The sequence below is a fragment of the Macrobrachium nipponense genome, chromosome 37 (genome assembly GCF_015104395.2).
Source record: "Macrobrachium nipponense isolate FS-2020 chromosome 37, ASM1510439v2, whole genome shotgun sequence".
Taxonomy (NCBI): Eukaryota; Metazoa; Arthropoda; class Malacostraca; order Decapoda; family Palaemonidae; genus Macrobrachium; species Macrobrachium nipponense.
Genome location: NC_061097.1, coordinates 35,055,907 through 35,083,406, shown reverse-complemented (window position 1 = coordinate 35,083,406; position 27,500 = coordinate 35,055,907). Strand labels below are relative to the sequence as shown.

General features: G+C 34.7%; 1 protein-coding gene across 1 annotated transcript in view; it reads right to left on the bottom strand.

Moving 5' to 3' along the window:
- The window catches only part of LOC135209344 (myosin-G heavy chain-like), a 37,512-nt gene that overhangs the window by 1,128 nt on the left and 8,884 nt on the right, over positions 1 to 27,500 (bottom strand). Inside the window, exons 3-10 of the mRNA XM_064242043.1 lie at positions 26,475 to 26,730; positions 25,342 to 25,534; positions 24,359 to 24,505; positions 24,067 to 24,088; positions 22,408 to 22,901; positions 21,823 to 21,993; positions 20,137 to 20,431; positions 19,112 to 19,380 (exon numbers count right to left, since the gene is read on the bottom strand). Coding sequence (XP_064098113.1) covers positions 19,112 to 19,380; positions 20,137 to 20,431; positions 21,823 to 21,993; positions 22,408 to 22,901; positions 24,067 to 24,088; positions 24,359 to 24,505; positions 25,342 to 25,534; positions 26,475 to 26,730 — 1,847 coding nt within the window. The remainder of the gene's footprint in view (positions 1 to 19,111; positions 19,381 to 20,136; positions 20,432 to 21,822; positions 21,994 to 22,407; positions 22,902 to 24,066; positions 24,089 to 24,358; positions 24,506 to 25,341; positions 25,535 to 26,474; positions 26,731 to 27,500) is intronic.

The window sequence follows — 27,500 nt, the reverse complement described above, 5'->3', positions numbered from 1 at the left end:
AATGACATACAATGCACAACAATGAACTACAATGGATTACAACACGAATGTGTTACAGTGATGCACATAAAAATAATATAAATTATAATGACCTATAATAAAATACAATGAGCTACTTAGGATTACAATGGGTTACAATCACAAATATGTTAGTGATCCACATAATAATAATATGAATTATAATGGCCAACAATGAATAACACTGAATTGCAAAGAACTACTTGGGATTACAATGGGTAACAGTGAGGAATATTCTACAATGATCATTATACAATTAGTATGTATTATAATGACCTACAATGAATAACAACGAATTTCAATGAGCTACAATGGATTCAATCAGTGATATGCTACAATGAACTGAAGTCACAGTACAATGGTTTACTACTACTATCGATACAATGACTTACTACAATTATTTCAATCGACCTGAAATAAGATACAATGAATCATTATGAACTACAATGACAGAAATTTAAAATGATGTCATTTTTGGGTTGTCAGAAAGTTAGTTATTGGAATTTCTAAAAGAAGAAAATCTTTGGTCTGTCAAGTGTTTGGTTTTCTTCAAAGTCTTATAACCAAGTCTTAAGTGGGCTGCCATTTTACTAGTTTCATGGAAAGTCTTAAAATGGAGTCCTTTTTTTTTTTTTTTTTTTTTGTTTTTTTTTTTTTTTTTTTTTTTTTTTTTTTTGGGGGGGGGGGGGGGGCTGACAAGTCACTTTCATAGAAAGTCTCATTAGTCTTTTTTTGGGCTGTCAGTCACTTTCATAGAATATCTCATAAGTCTTATTTTGGGCTGTCAGTCAGTTAGTTTCTAAAAAGTCTTATTACAAAGTCTTATTTCAGCTGTCAGTCAGCTACTGTCATAGAAAGTCTTACTATGAAGTCTTTTTTTGGGCGGTCAGTAACTTTCTAGAAAGTCTTACTATGGACACTTTTTGGGGCTGTCTGTCACTTTCATAGAAAGTCTTTCAAGTCTTTTTTTGGGCTGTCAGTCAGTTAGTTTCATACATAGGCTTAAAAAGCTGTCTTTTTTGTGCTGTCAGTCACTTTCATGGAGTCTTTTTGGGCTCTCTGTCACTTGCTTTCGTAGAAAGTCTTAAACTGAAGTCTTTTTTGAGCTGTCAGTCACTCTCATAGAAAGTCTTACTATTAAGTCTTTTTTGGGCTGTCAGTCAGATAGTTTCATAGAAAGGCTTAAAAAGCAGTATTTTTGGGCTGTCAGTCACTTTCATAGAAAGTCTACAAAATGAAGTTTTTTTGGGGGCCATCAGTCTGATACTTTCATAGAAAGTCTTACTACAGTCTTATTTAAGCTGTCAGTCAGTTTGTTTCAAGGAAAGTCTGTCAGTTAGTTGATATCATAGAAAGTCTTAAATCGAAGTCGTTTTTTGGCTGCCAGTCAGTTCCTTTCATAGAAAGTCTTACTACGAAGTCTTTGAGCTGTCAGTCAATTTCATAGAAAGTCTTAAAAGGTTTTTGGTGGGGTTATCAGTCAGTTAGCCTCATAGAAAGTCTTAAGACAAAGACCTTTTTGGGCTGTCAGTCACGTTCATAGAAAATCTTAAAACAGCATTGTTTGGTCTGTCAGTCAGTTAGTTTCATAGAAAGTCTTAAAACAAGTCTTTTTGGGCTGTCAGTCAGTTCCATTCATAAAAAGTCTTACTACGAAGTCTTTTTTGAGCTGTCAGTCACTTTCATAGACAGCCTTAAAAGTCTATTTTTGTGCTGTCAGTCAGTAAGTTTCATAGGAAGTCTAAGAACAAAGTCTTTTAGGGGCTGTCAGTCAGTTCCTTTTATAGAATGTCTTGAAATTAAGTCTTATTTGGGCTGTCAGTCAGCTGCTTTCATAGAAAGTCTTACTATAAAGTCTTTTGGGATGTCAGTCAGTTCCTTTCACAGATAGTATTACTATGAAGTCTTTTTTGAGCTGTCAGTCACTTTCATAGAAAGTCTTAAAAGACATTTTGGGCTATCAGTCACTTAGTCTCATAGAAAGTCTTACTACAAAGTCTATTATGGGTTGTCAGTCAGTTTCTTTAATAGAAAGTCTTACTACGAAGTGTTTGAGCTGTCAGTCACTTTCATAAAAAGTCTTTTTTGTGCTTTCACTCAGTTAGTCTCATACACAAGTATTAAAACGAAGTCTTTTTTGGGCTGTCAGTCAGTTCCTTTCATAGAAAGTCATACTATAAAGTCTTTGAGCTGTCATTCACTTTCATAGAAAGTCTTAAAAGTATCCTTTTGGGTTATCAGTCAGTTGGTCTCATGGAAAGTCTCAAAGCGAAGTCTTTTTTGGGCTGCCTGTCACTTTCATAGAAAGTCTTAAAACAGCATTGTTTTGTTTGTCAGTCAGTTAGTTTCATAGAAAGTCTTCCTACAAAGTCTTTTTGGGGCTGTCAGTCAGTTCCTTTCATAGAAAGTCTTGAAACAGCCTGTTTTGGACTGTCAGTCACTTGCTTTAAGAGGAAAGTCTTGCTACAAAGTCTTTCAAGGGCTGCCAGTCAGTTGTTTTCATAGAAAGTCTTAACACAAAGTCTTTTTTGGGCTGTCAGTCAGTTTCTTTTCCAGGAAGTCTTAAAAACACAGTCTATTTTTGGATGTTAGTCAGTCAGTTTCATAGAAAGTCTAAAACGAAGTCTTTTTGGGTTGTCCGTCGCTTTCATAGAAAGTATCAAAAAAGGCTTTTTTGGGCTGTCAGTCACTTGCTTTCATAGATAGTCTTACTACGAAGTCTTTTTGGGCAGTCAGTCACTTTCATAGAAAGATAAAACAAGTCTTTTTTTGGGCTATCAGTCAGTTAGTTCCGTAGAAAGTCTTACTACGAAGTCTTTTTTTTTTGGGGGGGGGCTGTCAGTCACTTTCTTAGAAAGTCTTAAAACAGCATTGTTTAGTCTGTCCGTCAGTTCGTTTCATAGAAAGTCTAGCTTCAAAGTCTTTTTCGTGCTATCAGTCTGTTACTTTCATACAAAGTCTTAAAACGAAGTCATGTTTGGGCTGTCAGTCACTTTCATCGAATGTATAAAAAGTCTTCTTTTGTGCTGTCAGTCAGTTAGTTTCGTAGGAAGTCTTAAAACGAAGTCTTTTTTGGGCGATCATTAAGTTCCTTTCATAGAAAGTCTTGCTACAAAGTCTTTTATTTTATAGCCTGTCAGTCAGCTACTTTCATAGAAAGTCTTACTACAAAGTCTTTTATGGGCTGTCATTCAGTGCCTTTCATAGAAAGTCTTAAAACAGTCTTTTTTGGGCAGTTTCAGTCAGTTACTGTCATAGAAAGTCTTAAAACGAAGTCTTATTTGGGCGGTCAGTCAGTCACTTTCATAGAAAATCTTGAAAGTCTTTTTTTGGGCTTTCAGTCAGTTAGTCTCATAGAGAGTCTTAAAACGAATTTGTTTTTGGGGGGGATGTCAGTCACTTTCATAGAGAGTCTTAAAACGAAGTCTTTTTGGGCTATCACTCAGTTAGTCCCATAGAAAGTCTTACTACGAAGTCTATTTTTGGGGGCTGTCAGTCACTTTCATAGAAAGTATTAAATGAAGTCGTTTTTGGGCTCTCAGCCAGTTGCTTTCCTAGGAAGTCTTAAAACGGAGTCTTTTTTGGTCTTTCTTAGAAAGTCTTAAAACAAAGTCTTATCTGGTACGTCATTCTGTTAGCTTCTTAGATTATCAGATAAACAAAGTTTTTTTTTGTCTGCCATTTCCTTAGTTTCCTAAAAGTCTTAAAATAAAGTCTTATTGGTCTTTCCTTCAATTAATTCCTTACAAAGTCTTAAAATCAACTCTTATGTGGTCTTTCCATCATAGGAAGTCTCGATATGAAGTCTTAATTGGTTTTTCGTTCGATTATTTACATAGGAAGTCTTAGAATGAAGTCTTACGCGGTTTGTCATTCATAGTAAGTCTTAAAATAAAGTCTTATTGGTCTTTCATTCAATTAGTTTTTTTTCCAGGAAGTCTTGAAACAGTCTTATTTTGTCTGTCATTCAACAAGTAACACTGAAGTCTTACAACAAAGTCTCACTTGGTCTGCCATTCAATTAGTCTTTTAGAAAGTCTTAAAACAAAGCCTGATTTCGTCTGTTTTCCGTTTAATTTCAAGGAAAGTCTTAAAAATTAATTCTGGATTATTTTTTCATTCAGTCTTACAATAAAGTCCTATTTGGTCTGCCATGCATGGTTTCTTAAAAAGTCTTAATCAAAGTCTTATTTGGTATGTCATCTATTCTTTGAAAGTCTTAAAAATAAGTTTTTTCGATCTGTTATTCGGTTAGTTACTTAGTCTTAAAACGAAGTCTTAGCTAGTCTTTCGTTTAGAGTTTACTACAAAGTCTCAAAAAGTCTTATTCGGTCTGTCCTTCAGTTAGTTTCTTATTGAGTCTTAAAACGAAGTCTTTGTTGATCAGTCACTCGTAGTTGCTCAGAAAGTCTTAATAGATGAATTCTTATCCATGTTGAGTCTTGAAATGAAGTCTTAATTGGTCTGTCACTCGTAGTTGCTTAAAAAGTCTTTAAAAAAGCTTCATTTTCACAGTCGTAAAATGAAGACTTATTTGGTTTTCTTTCTTTTCGTTTCTCATAAAGCCTTAAAAAGTCTGTATTTTTATTTGGTCTGATAAAGGAATCTTACTATGTCTGTGATTCGGTTAGTTGCTTGGAAAGTCTTTAAAACCAGTCTTATTTCCATTTAGTCTTAAAAAGAAGTCCTATTTGCTCAGTCACTCGTAGTTGCTTGGAAAGTCTTAAAAACAAAGTCTTATTTTCATAGTCGTAAAAAGAAGTCTTATTTTGTCCGTCATTCATTTCGTTTCTTAGAAAGTCTTACAACAAAGTCTTATATTCATTTAGTCTTAAGATAAAGTCTCATTTGCTCTTCCTTCGATCATTTTCTTAGAAATTCTCAAAAAGTCTTGATTGTCATTAAGCCTTAAAAAGAAGTCTTATTTTGTCTGTCATTGAGTTCGTTTCTTACGAAGTCTTAGAAAACAAAGTCTCAATTGGTCTGACATTCTTATAAAGTCTTAAAAATGAATTAAATTTTTATCTTTAGTTAGTTTTAAAAACGAATACTTATCTCGCAAGAAATTATAAAGCGTTTGTTTTCTATTGTTACATGAGTCGATTCTTATAATTATCACTTACAATTACCGCTTTCTCCATAAGTAATTAGTTCTTCTATTACAGTATCTCTAATTAGCTGTAATTAGCCCACTGTCAACGGACTATTTATAAAGTATTTAATCTCCAGGTTTGTCAGTCATTTGTTAATATAATCATTTCCTGTCAGTATTTTGATAGTTTTATACAGCTTCGCTTTGCAGTAGTATTCTGTAAGTCAGTTTTTAATATCTAAATTTTCCTTGTATGTGAGCCAGTTATGTAATTCATCTGTCAGAATTTTGTCAGAAGTCATTATCGTCCTATCATCTGCCAGTCTTTATGTCAGTCATCAGAATATCTTTCTAATCAATATGTTATCAGTCACCTGTTCATAGTATTGTATCAAATCAGTATCTTCTCTGTCTGATAGTCAGTCTATAGTGTGACAACTTTATCTAATTTTTTCAGTCAGTACATGTCAGTTACCCAGTCATAGTATGGAGTCTATTCTGTGTCCTTGTCAGTCAGTTATACCTGTCAGTTACTTAGACATACTGTCAATCACTCATTCATTCCAGTGTCTAATCAATGCCATGTCAATCACCTGAAATTTGTAACTGTCAAGTTCTGTGGCCATGCTAATCAGCCTGCATGTCTTAATAATGATAACTGACATTCAGATAATCATGTCTATTCTATGACTGTCAGTAAACCATTCTTCCAGGCAGAATGGTCAGTCAGCTATTGGTATTATGCCTAATCTACGTCCTATTGGTCAAATAAGTCTAGTGATTGTAATGTCAGCTCAGTCAGCCATAAACATGTTTATTATATGGCTTCCCTGTCAGCCATTTATATTGAAGTGTCTGTTCTGTGTCGTGTTAGTCAGCCTTTCCAACTAACATGTCTGATACTGTCAGTTCGCTCATTCGGTCCGTGTCTTATCAGTCAACTAAGCATACTGTTGTCTGAGATGTACCTCATCAGTCGTCCTTAAGTCTTTGATTAACTGAATATATTGTCTGTTGGTTGCTTAGTTCAAGTCAAAACACTTTACAGTCAAATGACTTACTCAAGTCAGTGATATGGTCAGTTTAGTTGAATCTAAGTTCCCTGGACTTATACCAGTGTGACAAGTTACATCTTAGCTCAATGGCTGATTACGAATAGATTGAAGTCAAACATATTTATCTTATTTAGTTAATTTATCATTACAAATGGATTGAATTACATAACTTTTTAATTGCAAGCAAACAGACAAAACTACAAGATACTCTAAAGATGAATTTTTTTAATCTTAAAAAAGCTACTTACCAACATGGGGATACTACTTGTGGTTCTACCCAAGACGTACTTCTGGAAAAAATTCTCTCTCTCTCTCTCTCTCTCTCTCTCTCTCTCTCTCTCTCTCTCTCTCTCTCTCTCTCTCTCTCGTCGTATGGAAAAATATATGTAAAATAATTCAATCTTTCCCCATTTAGTCTTTTATAAATCAGGTCCCGGTTAAGTGTAGCAGTATTGTCAAAAGGTCAAAAAATATTTGCAACTAAAGTAATTTGAAGAAGTTGATTGTCAGGACAATAAGTCTTAAGTCTTACTACGAACTTCTTCATTAATTTTTCAGAATTGATGGATTTTTCTTGTTAATTCGTCTATGCTATAAATTGAATAAGGAATTTATTACAATATTAGATTGTTTAAAACTTCAATATAATTTAAGATTAAAGTCATCTAGACTATTTGTCAGGTTATATAAATCATCAGTCAGTCCTTCGGAAATTTATTCTGCGTCTGTCACACTTCAGAAAGTGTAATTACATTATAAACCAGTGAAGACTGTCAGGTAACTGCGTAGTTTGAAGATAAATTAACGACCAACAAATCTCGTCTGAAATTGTTGGTCAAGTTCGTGTCATTTGTAGACAAAATCATTATTCAAAGACTTTCTTGGCCTCGATTTGTCTGTCGTATTTGAAGGTTCAGGTAATGATATATACAATTATATATTATAGATATATATATATAAATATATATATATATATATATATACTCTATATTATATAATATTATACTATATATCATCCTGATCGGTGTCCAAACGTCCGCCATCTTTGTACTCCAGTAAGCCGTCATTGATTTACCGTCCAGTCTGTCTTTGAGTCTGTTTAGTTTTAATCTCTTCTATCTGTCTTTTCTGTCCACATATTCTTTCCATCTTCGTCCACGAACTTGTCCATTTTGTCTGTCATTCCGTCTACTTAATCTTATGTCTGTCTCTATGTCTCCTTCGTCAATAAGCAGGTATTTATGACTGTCAGTCTGTCTCAGTAACTTACTGTCTATGTAACGTAATCTGTCACGTCTATCTCTGTCAGTAAATTGGTCTGTCTGTAGTCAATAAACGTCTTGATCTGTTTGTAGGTAATGTCCCGTCCTGTTTACAAGTTTATTTATTTTTTTATTTATTTGTCTGTCAGTTTTTTCATTATATTTGTATTTCTAAATTATATTGAATTGGGAATACATTACCTTAAGGGACAATTGCTCTCTGCCTGTCTACCTGTCTGATTATCTGTCTAAAATCAGGTGAACCTGAAAACTTAGGCCTAATATCCCCTGAACTTACCTGTCTAAGTTCCCAATGAAAATATGGCCATTTTCTCCTAGGCGTAGGCCGACGGCGCGGGCAACTTAATACCCTTATCTAACTTACCTTTTCTAAACGGTAAGGTTATAGGACTTAGGGAAAGCAGAGGCAGGGAGGAAGTGCCATAGAATGGGCGTAGATGGAAAGAAGCAGTCATATGTTTTCAGTGAAATTAGGTCAAAATCATGTTTTCAGTCAAAATGAAGTCAAAATCTTGTTCATTTTCATTCAAATGGAATTCAGTCAGAATTATATGCATTCAAAATGAACTGTAGTCAAAATTGTGCAGACTTCGAATTCAGTCAAAACTTCCTTCAGTTGAAATTCAGTAAAAATTGACTTCAGTCAAAACTCACCCAAGTTTGAATTCAGTGGAAAAATAACAAATTCAGTTCGGTTAACATTGACTTCAGTCAAAATTTACCGAAAATTAATTTCAGTCAAAATTGACTGAAAATTAAATTAAGTCAAAATTGACTGAAAATTAAATTAAGTCAAAATTGTCTGAAAATTAAATTCAGTTGAAATATGCTGTAAATTTAATTCAGTCAAAATTGACTGAAAATTAAATTCAGTCACAATTGACTGAAAATTAAATTCAGTCAAAAATGGCATAAAATTACATTCAGTCAAAATTTACCGAAAAGTAAATTCAGTCCAAATTTACTGAAAACTAAATTCAGTCAAAATTAGTTTCAGTCAACATTCATCAGAAGATGAACTCAGTCTAAAATAACTTCATAAAAACTTCAGCAAATATGACTTATGGGTCAATACCTTCAGTCAAAATTACCTACAGTCGAAATTCAGTAAAAAAAATGCATTATCGTCAAATCTTTGTCAGAATTTTCTTTCTTTTTCTTCCGTCAGTCATAATAAATGTCCGTGTGTCTGTGAATTAGTCATATATGTATCTGTCCATTTGCAAAGTCTGCTGTCCATATTTCTGTCCTTTTTATCAATAGGATCACTGTTAAAATCTCTTGTCATCAGTAAATCTATACTGTTTAAATTTCTGTCTAATCAGTCATACTCCCTATTGGTTTGAATTATTGTCTGTGGATTCTTCAGCCAGCGTCGTCTAAAAACCTGTCTCTTCATAGGTATGTCTCAAAGCCTATCTGTCTTAATTCAGCGTATGTCTCTGTCTATTTATGTGATTGGCTAGTCATGTGCTTTACTGTCTGTCAGTTTTTTGTGTATTCAAGGATTCTATCGTCTATTCTGTATATTAGTCAGTCTTGTCTGTCTATTTTCTATTCGTTAGTCTTGTCTGTCTGTTCTGTATATTCGTCAGTCTTGTCTGTCTATCTTGTCTGTTCTTTAGTCTTGTCTGTCTGTTCTGTATATTCGTCAGTCTTGTCTGTCTATCTTGTCTGTTCTTTAGTCTTGTCTGTCTGTTCTGTCTATTCGTCAGTCTTGTCTGTCTATTTTGTCTATTCGTCAGTCTTGTCTGTCTGTTCTGTATATTCGTCAGTCTTGTCTGTCTATCTTGTCTGTTCTGTATATTCGTCAGTCTTGTCTGTCTATCTTGTCTGTTCTTTAGTCTTGTCTGTCTGTTCTGTATATTCGTCAGTCTTATCTGTCTATCTTGTCTGTTCTTTAGTCTTGTCTGTCTGTTCTGTATATTCGTCAGTCTTGTCCGTCTATCTTGTCTGTTCTTTAGTCTTGTCTGTCTGTTCTGTCTAATCGTCAGTCTTGTCTGTCTATTCGTGTGTCTTGTCAATCTTGTCTGACCATTCGTCAGCAATGTAAGTCTTGTCTGTCTATTCTGCCTATTCTGTCTGTTTGTCAGTCTTGTCTGTCTATTTGTGTCTTGTCTGTCTATTCGTCAGTATTGTTAGTCAAAAAGTCCTTTTTTTCTGTCTGTCTACCATTTTAAAGTGTAACTTGTCTGTCAATTTGTCTATTCAATCACTAGTACTATTAACGTCTGTCTACTCTATTGTAAGTCCACTATAAGGTGACAGTTAATCTATATGAATCTACTGTTTGTTTTTCTGTCCATTCTTTACCCTGTCTGTCTATTCCTTTAGAAGTCCAGCTTTTCTTGCTTCATGTATATTAAGAAGACCCTACTGTCCATTTTTTATTCAGTTACTGTCTACCTGTTTATCCTTAGATCTCCTCTGTCTGCAACATCACAAAACAGTATCTTTCTGTCCATTCTTAGCTGTCAGTTCATACCTCTTTCTCCCCTGTCTGTCTATTCGTCCTTGGATCTATTCTGTCTAAGTCTGTATTAATACATAAGATTTATTGTCCTTAAAATGTGTCTGTCTACCCATTCGACAGTTCCTTCTGTCTGAGTCTGTCAGTTTGTAAGTCCCTGTCATATTTTGTCCATTAAGCTCTAGGTCCTAGTTGTCTACATGTCCATTAATCTGTCTAATTAGTCATCAGTCTGTTCATCTTTCTGTTTACTAATTGAGAGTCCAATATCTATTTGTCAATTAATTCAAAGGTCTATTGTCTATTTCCTTATTGATTCAGAAGTATTGCCTATTATTCCGTCAATTCAAAAGTCTTTATAGTTCATTCGTTTTATTAATTGAAAAATCTATTGTCTATTTGTTCATTAATTCAAGTCTTTATTGTCTGTTTGTCCATTAATTCAAAAACCTTTAGTGTCTATTTGTTTATTAATTCCAATGTTTCTATTGTCTATTTATCCATTAAATCAAGTCGTTATTGTCTATTTGTCCATTAACTCAAAAGCCTTTATTGTCTATTTCTTTATTAATTCAAATGTTTTTATTGTCAATTTGTCCATTAATTAAAGTCTTTATTGTCTATTTGTCCATTAATTCATAAGTCTATTGTTATTGTCTATGTTCATATATCCAAAAGTCTTTATTATCTGTTCATTAATTCAAGTCTTTTTTTGTCTATTTGTTCATTAATTCAGAAAGTCTCTATTGTCTATTTGTTCATTAATTCAAAAGTTTCCACTGTCTCTCTGCTCATAAATTCAAGTCTTTATTGTCTATTTGTTCATTAATTCAATTCTATTGTCTATTGATACATTGATTCAATTTTTTCTATTATCTATTCGTCTATTAATCCAAACGTCTCCACTGTCTATTTGTCCATTAATTCGTTACGCCAAAGTCATAAGTCTGTCAAATTACATTCAGTCAAGTTCAATCAAATGTCATGAGTTCTTACTGTCTGTCTGTCTGTCTCATATTGTCTATGACCTGTCTTGACTTTCCATAGTTCAAAAGCTTATGCTGTTTGTCTGTCATTTCAACAGTAACTCTCGTCTATCATGCTCTTTACAAATCTAATATTCCTGTCTTTATATTCATAAAATACTTTCTGGGAACTGTTCTGTCAGAAGACCTAACTGTCTCTTTGTATGTCATTTACAAGGCTTAGTCTTTACTGTCTAATCAAAAAGTTCTCACCGTCTCATATGTCCTTGTTGCTTACTGGTCCTTCAAAAATTAATTCACCATTTTATATCATATCTTGTACTCTAGACATTCAAGTCATCTGTGAGTCTATCAGTTCAGGAGCAATATCTGTCCACCTGTCTGTTAATTCTCAAGTCCTGAGTGATTGTCAGAAATGCCTATACCTGTCACCTGTCATCACTCGTTCAAGTTCCTGTTACCTGTCTACACACTTTCATAAGTCCCCAATATCTTCCCTGTTTTCACTTTGAGGTAGTTTCAGTGTAGTTTTACGTAATTCCTAATTATTGCTGTCTGACAGTCTCTGTTCTGTACATTACTGATTCTCTGTTTACATGCTTTTTGCTTTGTGTAGTTTCTGTCCGCTAATGTCCTTCTGTTTACAGTGTCTTTGTTCCATCTACATTCCTGTCCAACTGTGTGTCTAATTATAGTCATTTGGTTTGTTTACTTACCTGTCAAGCTATGTCTCTCCCATCTGTCTGCTCCGTTTAGCTTTCTGTCTACTTTGGAGTCTCCATATAGTCATTGTAGGTTCAATTAGGAGACAAAAAAAACTCTCTAGTCTCCTTATTTCAAAGTCCACTCCTCGTCTGTCTAATGATCTGTCTCATTCATTAAATGAACAATGACTGTCTTGCTCACTGGACAGAAATTTGCAAAGGGTCTTCATACTTGTCTTCAAGGTAACCATGCGTCAGTCAGGTGTCATAAAATCAATGGAGACCTCGTTATTCCAAATTACTTACATTGATTCATCAAAATGTAGCAACTAAATCTATTGTCTATCAGCCACTTTACTGCCCATTGTACTAGAATTTATCTTGATCCTAACCCCGTACCGTCCTAATCTTTGCAATTACTAAGGCTTGGCTGTCAGTCCGACTGAAAATTCACCATCTGGTGTTGTGCCTTGTCTCTCTATTATCAGGTGTTTACTGTCTCTGTATAATCAACAGAAAGTCCTTGTGGTATTCTGCTATTTCAGAAGTCCATACTGTATTTCTGATAGTCCATAAGTCCTAAATTTATGTCTATGCATTTGCAAGTCCTCAATTGTCTAACAAGTAAATCATAGGTGAGAAATGTCAGTTTGCTCATTCCTAAGTTCATAATATCAGTCTGCAATACTATAAGTCTCTAGTCAGTCTACTAATGCATGTCCGTAATGTAAATCTATTAGTGCATAATTCACTCGTGTCAGCCTGCTAATGCATAAGTATGCAATGCAAATCTCCTGGTGCATGTTTCCCTAATGTCAGTCTGCTATTGCACAAGTCCCTAATGTCAGTCTATTATCAAGTCCATAAAGTCAGTCTGCTAATTCCTCAGTCTCTAAAAGTCAATTTGTTAACAGTAGGTCCTTAATGTCAGTCTGCTTATGTACAAGTCCTCAATGTCAGTCTGATAATGCAGAAGTTTTTACATCAGTCTGCCACTGGACAAGTCCCCAATTTCAGTCTACTAACTTTAAGTCCTACGTGTCAGTCAATTAATACACAAGTCCTTATGTCAGTCTAGTGATGAATAAGTCTCTAGAGTCAGTCTGTAAAGTTAGTCTACTAGTGCACGAATTCCTCACGTCAGTCTGCTAATGCATAAATCCTAGAGTCAGTCTATCTTATATGTCCCTAATGTTAGTTTAGTACAACAAAAGTCCTTATTTTCAGTTTACTCAAGTGTAAGTCTCCAATGCTCTGCTTATTCCAAGTCTCCAATATTTGACTTTCTGGTAAGTCTTTAAAGTCAGGTTGTGTATCGGTTAGCAATTAATCATTTTGCAATGCACCATAAAATCTGTCTGCTACTCTGTGTATAAGACACAAATTCGTAAATCTCTTATTACTGTCTATTTGTTTGTAAACCATCAACGTCTATAACTTGATCTACCAAGTTCAAAAAGTCTGTCTACTAGTTTTGTAATAAGTAATGTCTTGCCTCTGCTTTGTAAATTGTTCATGTCTGTCTACAAAATCACAAGTCAGCAAGTTCGTCTACTCACATGTAGTATGTAAGTCCAATTTGCTTACCACTAACCAGTAAGGAATTCATACATGTCTGCCAGTATGTTAAACCATAAAAGCTATAAGTCTGCCTACTAAATTCTAAAAGTATTAATATTCATTTCTTAGACCTTGTTATTTCTTAAGTGATTATCTTTGATAGTAAAAGAATTTAAGTCATCTGTAGTTTAAAATATCTGTATACAATTATCATAAATAATTGTTACCTGCCTCTGTATAACTCCCACGTTCTCTTCATTAAGAATTCTCTTCTTACATTGACTTAGACATCTCTGCTGGTCTTCTGCCAGGTTGTCTTTGTCATTCAGAAGTCCGCCTGTCTGTCTGTCATTCACAGATCTCTGTCTGTTTTGATGCAAAGAAAAGCCTTTTTCTCATTCAGGGTTCTGCCTGGTTTCATTTCTTCACTTCATTCAGTCTAAAGTCACTATCCATCAGTTTCAGTCAGAATTCATTGTCAATCTTCATTCAGTCAAATGTCACTGTCTATCAGTTTCAGTATAAGTCACTGTTCATCTTCATTCCGTCAAAAGTCAATGGCTTCTTTCAGTCAGAAGTCACTGTCCTTATTAATTCAGTCAAAAGTCACTGTCCATTTTCATTCAGTCAGTCAACTCACTGTATGGTTTCATTCAGTCAGAATCAGTCTATTTCCATCAGTCAAAAGTCACTGTTCATTACATTTAATTAGAAGCCTCTGTCTCTTTTCATTCAGTCAAAAGTCACTGTCATTATTCATTCAGTCAAAAGTCAATGTCTGTTTCTGTTTCCATTCAGACAAAAGTCACTGTCTTTATTCATTCAGTCACAGGTCACTACCTATTTCCATTCAGTCAAAAGTCACTGTCCTTTTTCATTCAGTCAAAAGTCATTGTCTGTTTCCATTCAGTCAAAAGCCACTTGTCTGTCTTGATTCAGTCCGAAATCACTCAGTCTAAAGTCATCGTCTGTCTTCATTCAGTCAAAACTCAATCTGTCTCCACTCAGTCAGGAGTTATTGTCTGTTTGCATTCAGTCAAAAGTCATTCTTCGTCTTCATTCAGTCAAAGTCATTGTCTATTTCTCCCACTCAGTCAGAAGTCATTGTCTTTTTTTATTCAGTCAAAAGTCACTGTCCTTTTTCAATCAGTTAAAAGTCATTGTCTGTTTCCATTCAGTCCAAAGTCACTGTCTGTCTTATTTCAGTCAAAAGTCATTGTCTGTTTCCATTCAGTCAAAAGTCCCAATCTGTAAGTAGTTAGTCAAAAGTCACTGTCCATCTTCATCCAGTCAAAAGTCATCGTCTATCTTCATTCAGTCAGGAGTCATTGTAAGTCTTCATTCAATCAGGAGTCATTGTAAGTCTTCATTCAGTCAGGAGTTATTGTCCGTTTGCATTCAGTCAAAAGTCACTCTCAGTCTTCATGCAGTCAGAAGTCATTGTCAGTTTACATTGGCAAAAGTCAGTCCTTTTTCATTCAGTCTGAAGTCCTTGTCTGTTCCCATTCAGTCAAAAGTCACTGTCCTTTTTCATTCGGTTAGAATTCACATTCAGTTTTCAGTCAGTCAAAAGTCTTTTTACAATATCTTCCAGTTACTTAACAAAGCCTTACCTTTTTTTTTTTTTGCTCTCCTCAAAAGTCCACATGTCTGTCTCCTCAAGAGAAGTCCAGCGTCTTGGCCTTATATCTGAAAGTCCAGAAGTCCCTAAAGTCTGAGTGAACACCAGTTATCATTTCTGAAAGTCCATCTTTTTGTTCAAAAGTAATTAGTCATTATTTCTCTGCCTTTTCAGTCACTAATTCCTCTTTCTTCTTTGTCTGTCTATCCCTGTCTCGTAGTCATTAATTCCCTGTCTATTTAGCCATGAGTTATCTGTCTATTTGTTTATTTAGTCATTGTTTACAACTGTTTGCAGTTTTTTTTAATACCGTCTTGTTTATTGTTCAGTTGAAAACCCCTGACGGCTATCTATCTATATAAATAACAATAAATTATTATCATCTCACTGGCTATCATTTCTTCAAAGTCAGTTTCTTTACTTGCTTTAATTATGGCTAACATTTTTTAAATTCTTCCTGTCTGTCTATCTGTCTCTGTCTTCCAATGATTCTCAGCATAGTCGCTTGATCTACAAGGTTCATCTGTCTACTTTCTATTTTTATCTGTACCTATTATACTTTTTTATAACTTAATAATTTGTAGACTATTAGCTCCCCTTTTCAACTTTCTGTAAGCAGTCCACTCCTCGTCTGTCTAATGACCTGTCTCATTCATTAAATGAACAATGACTGTCTTTCTCACTGTACAGAAATTTACAAAGGGTCTTCATACTTGTCTTCAAGGTAACCATGCGTCAGTCAGGTGTCATAAAATCAACGGAGACCTCGTTATTCCAAATTACTTACATTGATTAATCAAAATATAGCAACTAAATCTATTGTCTATCAGCCACTTTACTGTCCATTGTACTAAATAATAACTGTCTTGGTTCACTGTCTCAGACTTACCTTTATTCTCCAGGAGGTTATTACCTGCTTAAGTCAGTTTATCACTTGATAATCACTATACTTATGTCTAATGACGTCCTGATTATACTCCAACCTAAGGAAGTGGTCTTTCGATTAATTAGAAGGGGTTATTCTCTTCTGGTAAGTTCTGATTTCTGCTCATCCCAAAATTTAATATTTGCTTTACATAAAAAACAATTTCATCCCTCACCCCTATTGTCCAGCTGACTAGAAAAGGCATTTATAACGATCCAGGATGTGTCCTACCAACTCATTCACATGTACCACTTTAATTCCTACGATTTCCACTAATATAGAAAATCATGCCAGAAGATTGCCATGAACGAAAGTGAAGATGAAGAACTAAATAGCGGAAAACAAGTAACAGGTTGTAGCAATAGTAATCACAGTTGTTACTGCTAAAATAAAGAAATTTCAGGTACTCTCTGTCTCAGTGGATGTGCTTCTCTTACTTCTGTCGCCGGTCTCCTTTCTGTCCTATTTAGTCAAATATTACTTTAATATTATTCTTATACATCTCACATCATTAGCTACTGTCAATATGAAACGCCTACCAGCCTGAAGACTTTTCAAAAGAAGAATATATTGACGGGTAGGGTAATACTGAGCTGTTTTTATACTAAGAAATGGGAAGATTCTAGACAATTATGTATTAGTCTCTTATCAATACATATCTAACCACCCAAATTCACAGTTATGTAAAGATAATATACAAAGAATCAGCTCTAATCTACCTTACCTTCTTCAACTCTCCTTCAGTGGCATTTGATATGGCTCTTTAGGTTAAATATCACATGTTCTAGTCTCTAGTGCACTAACCTAAGACTTACTTGTTCCAGGTGAATCTACAGGCTAAGTATTAAGTCTCAATTAGATCGTCTCATAATCTCAGAAAAGTCTAACAAATAAAGGAGGTTTGTCATGGAAATATAGTCAGTTTTTCGTGTAGGGGCGAATTAGGCTTTGAAAGCGAATGTTCCAAAATCCTTATCTTTTAAAAAGTTGTTTTAATCAAACAATCGTCTCCCACAACTCTTGAAAATATTATGTTTCTGTTTCACCAAGAGATTCATTTGAAGTAAGCCAGTAGTACACCCTTGTTGCTAAATACTTGTTACTGAATTTTTATTCGTAATCGTCTGTCCACTTTTGATACGATAATTTAGCCATTTCAGACTTCTGTCAATAACCTAGACATTTTTTATCACTGTATGGTTTAAATCCTTTTTCATGAAACCCACGGTATTTGAAATCTATGTATATTCTAGAATCAAAACATTAGCAATTAAATTACTCTTCAAAATTAGTTAATAACTTTTCCCATTTGTTGCTTCTCTCAGGTCATGTCATTCCAAGAAGATTATTTTTCGATTTAATTGTCAGGGTTCTTCGATAATTTAGTCCAGTCAGTTATTGTTTTCCGTCTTCTGTCATTCCTACACGTCCCCAGTATTATTAAATCTGTTTTATTGTTTAAGGTCTTTTGTCATCCCTATACGTCCTAAAGTTATTTTTTTTAAAGTCTGTTCATTGATTATTTGTCTTTTGTCATTCCTACACGTCGTTCAGTCATTTTTAAAGTGTGTTCATTGTTTTTTTTTTTTGTCATTCTACACGTCCTCCAGTAATAATAAAATGCCTGTTCATTGTTTTTGTCTTTTTTACATTCCTACACATCCTCCAGTCATTTTTTTAAAGTCTGTTCATTGTCTGTTTTTTTGTCGTTCCTACACGTCCTCTAGTCATTTTTTTAAAGTCTGTTCATTGTCTGCTTTTTTTTGTCGTTCCTACACGTCATCCAGTAATTTAAAAAAAAGCTGTTCATTGTTTTTGTCTTTTGTCATTCCTACACGTCCTCCAGTCAGTTTTCAAAGAGTCGGTTCTTTATTCAAAAAGCCCAATGTCACAAAGTCAAAAAGGGTCGTGGAAAGTCTGTCAGTTGGTCTGTGAATTAAATCTTATATTTCAGATATACCTGAAGTTCAAAATATTCATATCAATTGTCAGGAGTCTTTAAATAGTCTGAAAAGGCCTTAAAAAGTCTTTCAGCCAGTCTTTGTGAGTCTACTGAATGTTTAGAATTGCATCCTCAGTCTCGTTTCGTATTGGCTGGAGTCTTTGTTGTTGCAAGTCTTTAAATCGGTTCTCCCAGTGAGTCATTTGAGTCCTGTGGAAGAAAAGAGACGAAGCCTTATAGCTATTTCAGCAGAATCAGTCTGGAAGTGTCATGTTTTGTCCCAAGAAACTGAATAGTAAAAGATCAAGTGAAGCTACAATGGCAGAAAATGCTGCTCTGAAATGAAGAGATAAGCATCTCAAACTCATAAAACAATCAACTGTGAATTACTGAAAAATAAAAATTTTGTTATTCAACTTCCAGTAAAAAAAATCTGCAACATTAAAATGAGGTCAAACTGGAAAAAGAAAGGTTTCTTAAACATTTTAAAGGCCTCTTGACCCTATTGAACTTGCTGCTTTGAATGGCTATGAAAAAAATGCTAATTGAGTGCCTCTGTGATGGATGCCCTCCAAGAATTGCAAAGGAAAGTTCTCACGGATATAATTGTGGACCTCTCATGATCAATCATCTGGTGGAAGTGCTCCTCTGACTGGAAGAGGTCTGGTGTTTTCTTGCAGGATTCTTCCAGCTGTCAGAGCGGGCTTCTCCTACTTCTGTAGACTGGGAAACTTGATGGGAGAGGGACCTTCATACAGAGCCCCCGCCCCACCCACCCCGCCCACGGCAGTCAGAAGTACAAACAACACTTGCATTCACTGAACTGACTCTTTGAGTATTTGGTTCTTATGTTCTTATTTCCCCAGAACCTGGGGATTCAACAAGAGAGTAGGTATTTCATCTGGTGACGAGGTATGTCTGGTAGAAGAGATTTTGCGATCACTGACCTGTAGGGGGCGAATCAGTTGTCAGAACTGGTGAAGGTTATGCTATGGAGAAAATCTTTGACCTAGAGTATTTATTTTTTTTTAAATCAAGAGAATATAATGGGACTTTTAAGTTTAATGTTGATTTGATATGGAATCCCCACTAGACACCATTCAGTCCCTCACGTCACCAAATCCTGTTCAAGAACTCTTAACATGTTTTAAGTAAGACTTAGATCCTAAACTCTGTTAACTAGAAGCCCAAATTCCTTTCTCAGACTCCTTATTCTATTTCAGCTAAGACAAGGAATCGTAATTCACACCATTATCCTATCTCACTAAATGACAAGAATCTAGTTTCATATCCCATAAATCATCTTGTCAAATAATATCCCACCAAAGACTAAGAGTCCAATAAAAACCATATAGAACATTAAACTGTCCAAATCTCCTGACCAAGAGCCCAATAAAAAAAAAACCATATTCAAAATTAAACTAAATAATAAGGTTGATGTCTAAGTCTCCTTACCTCATCTCATCAAAGACCACCTCAGTCAGTCGACCCGTCGAAGCAGCGAGCTCTGTCGATCTGCACACGTCTTTGCGAAGGGAGGATGGTAAAGAGTCGACTGTCGAATATCTATTCGGCAATTTAGTTGTCACACTCGAGTTAGTGAGATGCCTGTGCATAGCTTGGCTGAGGTCGAACGCCAATACCAATGCTGCTTGCACCTGATTCTCGTGGGGCATCGCATTGCAAGGTGCATTCGTTGATGCTGCAAGCGAGCCGTTGTTGTTCTGAAAGGTTACGTGAATTTCAATGCGATGAAGTATTCTTGTTTGCGAATACTTTGTCTCTTTTTTTGAAGAGTCAGTGAAATGGAGAGTTTAAGAGAAATGTAATGATATCAGTTAGTTAGTATGTTTGGTCAAGCTGCTTTTGAGCTACACATGTATCTTTCAGTAAATGTCTACAAACAGAGAACAGATATAAAAAGCCTCATTCACACTGGAGCAAGTCAAATGTTATCTTATTAGGCAACAGAAAAGAAGTGGTACAACCAAATACAAGATTTATCATGTATCCGTCAATCAAATACTGGATTTGTGATGTATCCGTCAATCAAATACTGAATTTGTGATGTATCCGGGATGATGAATGACTTTAGCCATGATTGGAAAAGGTATAATAGGTGAAATTAGACTAGATAAGTTTATGCTGTCTTAGAGACGGGTTAGGTTAGGTCGGTGTTCTGGTATTAGCATGGGGTTGAGTTAGGTTAATGTTTTGTTTTATAAGCCGGTAGTTAGGTCAGGTTACTCTATATGTTTGGCTCAGGGGTTAGGTTCGGTAAGTGTTTTTTTTACTAGCCTGGGGTTAAGTCAGGTGTTAGGTGGTAGTGGTTAAGTTAGGTTAGCGTTTCTGTAAAAGCCAGAGGTTTGGTTAGGTTAGAGTTTACATCCAACGTACTGTAAATATTCACCATGGAAGGAGATCTGCACAGACAAAACATAATCAAACCAAATCAAAGATGACTTCAGGCAATATCTCACCTCTATATATTCCACATTCCTCTTCTTTCTTCCCATCTGATTGAGATTTACATTATTGATATTATTCGCATTGTTGTTGTTAGCGTTCACGTTGATGTTGTTCTGGTTGTTGTTGTTGTTGTTATTGTTATTGTTGTTGTTGTTATTATTGTTGAGGATGTTCGTGACCATGGAAGCCGCAGCCAGCAGGAAGTTGAGGAGGGTGAAAGCCTCTATCCCCGAGGGAGAGGGGCAGTTTTGGCTGTGGCCCTCAGATGAACTTCTTTGCGGAATCATGAAGGTGATTTTGTCCTTCCTAGAATAGAACCAAGAAGAAGAAGAATGAGTAAACATTCTGTGCAAAGGCCTTTCTGGAAAGTTCATTAATTTAAATAGAGTGAACGTGGGAGTTTAATTTAGGTGATTTTGTCCTTCCTGGAACAGAACCAAGAACTGGAAGAAGAAGAATGAGTGAACTTTCTGTGCAAAGGTCTCTCTGGAAAGTTCATTAGTTTAAATAGAGTGAATGTGGGAGAATAATTTAGGTGATTTTGTCCTTCCTGGAACAGAACCAAGAACTGGAAGAAGAAGAATGAGTGAACTTTCTGTGCAAAGGTCTCTCTGGAAAGTTCATTAGTTTAAATAGAGTGAATGTGGGAGAATAATTTAGGTGATTTTGTCCTTCCTGGAACAGAACCAAGAACTGGAAGAAGAAGAATGAGTGAACTTTCTGTGCAAAGGCCTTTCTGGAAAGTTCATTAGTTTAAATAGAGTGAACGCGGGAGAATAATTTAGATGATTTTGTCCTTCCTGGAACAGAACCAAGAACTGGAAGAAGAAGAATGAGTGAACTTTCTGTGCAAAGGTCTCTCTGGAAAGTTCATTAGTTTAAATAGAGTGAACGCGGGAGAATAATTTAGGTGATTTTGTCCTTCCTGGAACAGAACCAAGAACTGGAAGAAGAAGAATGAGTGAACTTTCTGTGCAAAGGTCTCTCTGGAAAGTTCATTAGTTTAAATAGAGTGAATGTGGGAGAATAATTTAGGTGATTTTGTCCTTCCTGGAACAGAACCAAGAACTGGAAGAAGAAGAATGAGTGAACTTTCTGTGCAAAGGTCTCTCTGGAAAGTTCATTAGTTTAAATAGAGTGAATGTGGGAGAATAATTTAGGTGATTTTGTCCTTCCTGGAACAGAACCAAGAACTGGAAGAAGAAGAATGAGTGAACTTTAGCACAAAGGCCTTTCTGAGAGGTAGATAGATTTAAATAGAGTAGATATGTCTTGCCGGCAAGAAACAGCGATGAAAATAAAGCAAATTAGAAGTAAGATAAAAGAGAGATACAACGGGATGTTCTTATTCGGAATAGAATGAAGTCAGAGTAAAACAAAAATGTCTTACCTGGAAAATAAAGAGGCGAAAATAGGGAGGAATTGTCCTCAATGGAAGGGAGAAGAATGTAAATAAAATAGAGACGTTTACAAGAAGAAACCAGTAAAGCTAAGGCTAAATCACCTTTCCTGGAAGAGAGAAGGGCGTGAATATTAAGCATAATTATCTCTCCTGGAAGACTGAGAAGCGTAAATAAGAAAACAAGGCCTTGCCTGAAAGAGACCACAGTAGAAATAAAGCATAGTACTCTTTTGTAGAAGATAAATGAATGCAAAAAAAGACAGAAACTATTCATTGTTGACTTCCAGCTACTCACCCTTTAGTTTTCTTCTTTCCAGCCGACCCACGCCTGTTCACCGGGCCCTGTCGGCGATTCTGCTGACGCCGAAGTACAAATTCCAGGGGGTCGAGTGGCGGCGTCTCAGTAGTGGTGGTTGCTGGAACGGCTCCAGGGATGTACCAGAAAGACCTGGATTCCAGAATATTCCTGGAAGAAGGGAGGAGAGGCTGGGTAATGTTTGCTGGAATGGAATACCATTTTTAAACTTATAACAAGAATCATTGAAGTAAGAAAGATCTGGATTCCAGAATGTTCCTGGAAGAGGGAGGAGAGGCTGAGCAATGTTTACTGGAATGGAATAGTACCATATTTACACTTATAACAAAGATCATTAAAATACTCTGGTTATTAAGATCAAAAGCACAATTAATTGAAGTATATCTATTTGCAATTATGTCTCGTTTGCATTTTGTATGTAATTTAAAAGTTTATAGTTATCTGGGCTTTTCTTGTTAATGTGCTTTGAAATGTCACCGGAAAAAAAAGAAAAAAAAATATTATAAAGAAAATCATCATAGTTCTTAGATTTAGACACAATACACCTACATACTACTATCTTACCTGGGTTCTCTTGAAGTAGTGGACCCATTCAATAATTTATCTTTCGTGTCTCCTCTGCCAATATCCCTCGTCTTAAAATCACTGGTATTGGTCTCGGGTATCTCATCTTCTGTGGGACCATTAGTATATCTCCTACGGTACGGTCTACCGTCTTCTGTTCCATAGGAACTTGAATAACTTCTGAGTGGGGTCAGCATATCTCTCTCTTCTTCTCGTTTATTCCTGAGGGATGGCGTCATCGTTTCGTCATAAATATAGCGTCCTGAGGATGATTCTTCTTCTTGTTGATGTGACTCGTGTCTCCTGGACACCTGAGAGGTCATAGCATCCAAATTCGGTTTACCTAGGGACGTCAGAGTGCTCGGGACTGTCCCTGACACGACGCCACAATTCCAGCAAGGTAAATCCACGGCTAGCATCGCCGAAACGAATATAAATAATAATGGCCCTTTCCTCGCGTTTTCCATCGTAAACATCGAAGACGAGGGCTGTTGCTACAAGGTACTAACGAAGTGCGAAGTTTAAAATCGGTGGGATTACGAATAAGTTATATCACAGCTCTAATCATTGGTATTGTTTCGAGTGTATCACTCGTGAATTATTTCTCTGGCGGCAAAGTGGCAACTTTCGCGCTTTCGTAAATCGTATTCAAATATGAAAGACTTAAGTTGCTTTACGCAAGAAATTTATATAAATATTTTACCTCATCGAGGTTCTCGTTTAGATGAAATGCAAAATCTATTAATATATTTAGCAATAATTAATGATTGCTTTTTGTTTATATATTAATATATTTATTAATAAATCACTGGTTTGGGATTTCGTTGCTTATTTGAAATCAAGTTGTTTTGCGACAGAAAATTAATCGAAATTATTTTCCCTAATTTTCCTCCTCGATGTTTTTGTTTAAAATACGATAATTATCCTATTTGGGACAAATTATTAAAGGTATTGTTTATTTATTTATTAAGATATTTGTAATATATTTCTGTTTTTCATTTGAAGCTTCTTCAAATGTCTTAGATAACTGTCATGAAATAATACTTTAAATATAAAGGATTATTTTCAATCTGGCTTTTTCCTTCATTAAATAAATTATATTAGTTCGTAGTTAGGGCGTTTGATATGTCCTTATAAACCTGTTCTATTGCTTGCGTACTACTTATTTATGTGTAGAGCAGGAAAACAGCCAATTTTCTGTTTAAAATAAAGTTTTTCGTTTAAAACAAACGTTTTCCTTTTAAAAACAAAAAATTTCCTTTTAAAAACAAAAGTTTTCCTTTTAAAAACAAAAGTTTTTTTTAACAAACGTTTTTTGTTAAAAATAAAAGCTTTTTTCTTTCATAAATAAAATCTTTATATATCACAGCTAAACGACTTTTATTTGTGTCTAAAAAATTATGGAGTATTTCTTTAGAGGCTGCTCATTTTTTGGACGAATAGAAAAAACCCTCTAAATAGTGCTACAAATAAATAAATAAATAAGAAATTACCTGAGGATTTTTTTTCTAGTTGCCGAGCTCTCAGACGAATACAAAAATACTCGAAATATTTCTATGATATTTAAAAAAAAGTGCAAGAATTGACGTATTTTTTCTAAACGGATTTCTAAAAAAAAAAAAAAAAGACTCAGAATATCGCCACACAAGAAAAACAAACCCCAGCTGAAGAATTGACGTATCTTATTTAGAATGAAGCTCTCGAAATATATATAAAAAAACTCAGTATAAAAGCCTCATTCCCGAATAAAAAAAAATAGCTTTAAAAGGTTCATTCCCGAATAATAATATCACAGAGAAAAAACACGACTTCACAATTTAAAAAAAAAAGATACTTCGATATCATCACAGCCAATCAGATTCCTTTGCGAAAGCTTATCAAACATCGAAAAAAATCAGCTTAGAAAAAAAAAAAAAACTTTGACGAAGCCTTCTCTCTCTACCACCACAACCTGGGAATCCTTCCCGGGCATGGGTAGAGGGCCGCGCAAGGGTGGGTATCTTCTCTGCCCAGTGCCAAGGCTGCTAAGACGTCGCCAGCATCCAGGTCGAGTTTTCGTGACCTGGCATTATCTACTATCAGTGACCCAATGACCTGGCTGGGGAAGAGAAAAGGAAAATAAATATTAATACAGGTGGGATAGGTGAGAACCAGTCACCACCAGCCTGGGGAACAACGGTTTATGGGTGCGAACGTGGGAAATAGACAAAAGCATGATGGGAAATAGTGGGGCAGACCACATTGTTATGTTTATTGGTCATTTAAGGTTTATTGCTGTAATAAGTACTACAATGTAGTTTATTGTTTTAAATGTGTATAGAGTTATAATATATATATATATATATATATATATATATATATATAATATATAGTATCTATAATATATATTATATTATATATATATGACTGGTAAAAATGTTCTGATTACAACAGAAATCCATCTGATAAAAGGAGCGCCCATAAAAAAACCCCAGAATATTAGAAGTAAGTATATTCTATATTTCAAAGACTGGAGAGGAGAGAGAGATAGCAGTCTCTTGAAAATATAGTATACTTACTTTCTATATCTTGTTGTGGTTTTATTTTTTGGGATGGGCCCTTTTTATTATTATCATTATACTTAGATAATATATATATATATATATATATTATTATATATCATATATATAGAGATATATATTATTATAGACGCTAAAATACAGAAAGTAAGTACTATATTCAGAGACTGCTGCCTCTCTCTTTAGTCTCTGAAATAAAGTATACTTACTATCTATAGTTTGGCGCTTTTATGGGCTCCTTTTATTAGATCTATATGTATGGTATGTATATATATATAATATTAATATATATATATTATTATATATATGTATATATATATATATAATATAATACGATTATGTAATTTATTTATTTATTTATTTGTTTCTGACCTACCTCAAAGAGAAGGCGACGACATCCGTAACAGAACTGACAGAAGAAGAAGAAGCACCAGATGAAAATGAACTTAAGGCAACTCGCGCCGTGGTACAGAACGCGTTTAAGACGCACTTGGGATCCGCTTCACCCTCGACCGTCTGCCACAGGTCCAGTGCCAGAACGGTGCCGAGGGCCACCTGGTCGTCAACCCCTGCAGGTAGAGTAATTACCTATAACTACCTGTGGTTACTGTAATTACCTATTTACCGAGTGGGTAATTAGCTTTCTCTTCCTAATGATCTGAGAGAAAATCGAGTGAAGATTTTGTTTTTTTTCTCTTTTTTTGTGGTGGGGTTAATGACAAAACTCTCTCTCTCATCTCTCTCTCAGTCTCTCTCTCTATCTCTCTCTCGTTCTCTCTCTCATCTCTCTCTTCTCTCTCTCTCTCTTTGATAATAGTGACAAAGGTTGGTTCCTGTAATGACTATGTAGAATTGTATATATGTTTTGCTCTCTCTTTTATTTTTGTCAAGCGCGATTACGTTATTAAAAGAAATGTGAGCTAAAATAATTTTGAATGGAATTTTTTTTCTATGTTTATTTTATATTGGTATCTTTACACACATACACATACTATAATATATATATATATATATATATATATATATACATATATATATATATATATATATATATATATATATATATATATATACAATATATACGTATATATATATATATATATATATATATATATATATATATATATATGATACACGCACACACACACACACACACATATATATATATATATAACATATATACATATACATATACATATACATATATATATATATATATATATATATATATATATATATATATATATATATATGGACTTTAAAAATGTTGTGAAATCTATTGTGAATAATGTTGCTGTGATAAATTATTCTTTATTTGTACAGCATCAGTTAATAAATCTTAATGAAATAAATGTAAATAAACCTGGTCATTTTGATTTTAACTGGCAAAATTACAACTCAATATATTTTTATGAAATAATAAAAAAGAAATTTCATATATAAACTCAATATTTTTTAGATAATGAAGAAAATGAGAAAAAAAATTAACAGAACACGGTTCTTAATTACCTGCAGACGTGTTCAGTCTATTTTCCAAGACGTTGGAATAACCTCTCAAATCCCGACTCGTGGGAACACTCTCGTCAACATTCCACCGTTCCAGCGACTCGTCGTCGTTGCTCATTCCAGGTTTATCTTGGTTTCCAGGAGGCCAGCCTTCTCCGGAATTCGTGATTCCGTCTGATTCCAGATGCTCTCTTCTCGAATTCTCCTCTTCCTGGATCCCACAAACGTCGTCTAAGATGGAATCGACGATGCTCAGATTCTGAAGAAGAAAAGACCAATGTTGGTTACGACGACATGTATTGTACGACTCTTGGCTGGTTTGAAAGACGACCCTATTTGTTTATATATTAGGTCGGAATGCGACCTTCTTTGTTTATATAATTGGTCAGAATACGACCGTATTTGTTCATATATTAGGTCAGAATACGACCCTATTTGTTCATATATTAGGTCAGAATACGACCCTATTTGTTCATATATTAGGTCAGAATACGACCCTATTTGTTCATATATTAGGTCAGAATACGACCCTATTTGTTTATATACTCGTACTGGGTCAAAATACGACTTTATTTGTTAATATATTTGGTCAGAATACGACCCTATTCGTTTATATACTCGGGTTGGGTTAAAATACGACTTTACTTGGTAATATATTTGGTCAGAATACGACCCTATTTGTTTAAATACTCGGATTGGGTTAAAATACGACTTTACTTGGTAATATATTTGGTTAAAATACGACTTTACTTGGTAATATATTTGGTTAAAATACGACCCTATTTGTTTATATATAAGGTTAAAATACGAACTTTCTTGTTGATATATTGGTCAAAATTCGACCCTATTTGTTTACATATAAGGTCAAAACATGACCTTATTTGTTTATATATTAGGTCAAAATACGACCTCTTTTCTTTAAATATCATGTCAAAACACGACTTTTTTTTACATATTATGTCAGAATACCACCTTATTTTGTTTATATATTAGTTCAAAATACGACCTCACTATATATATCAAAATGGT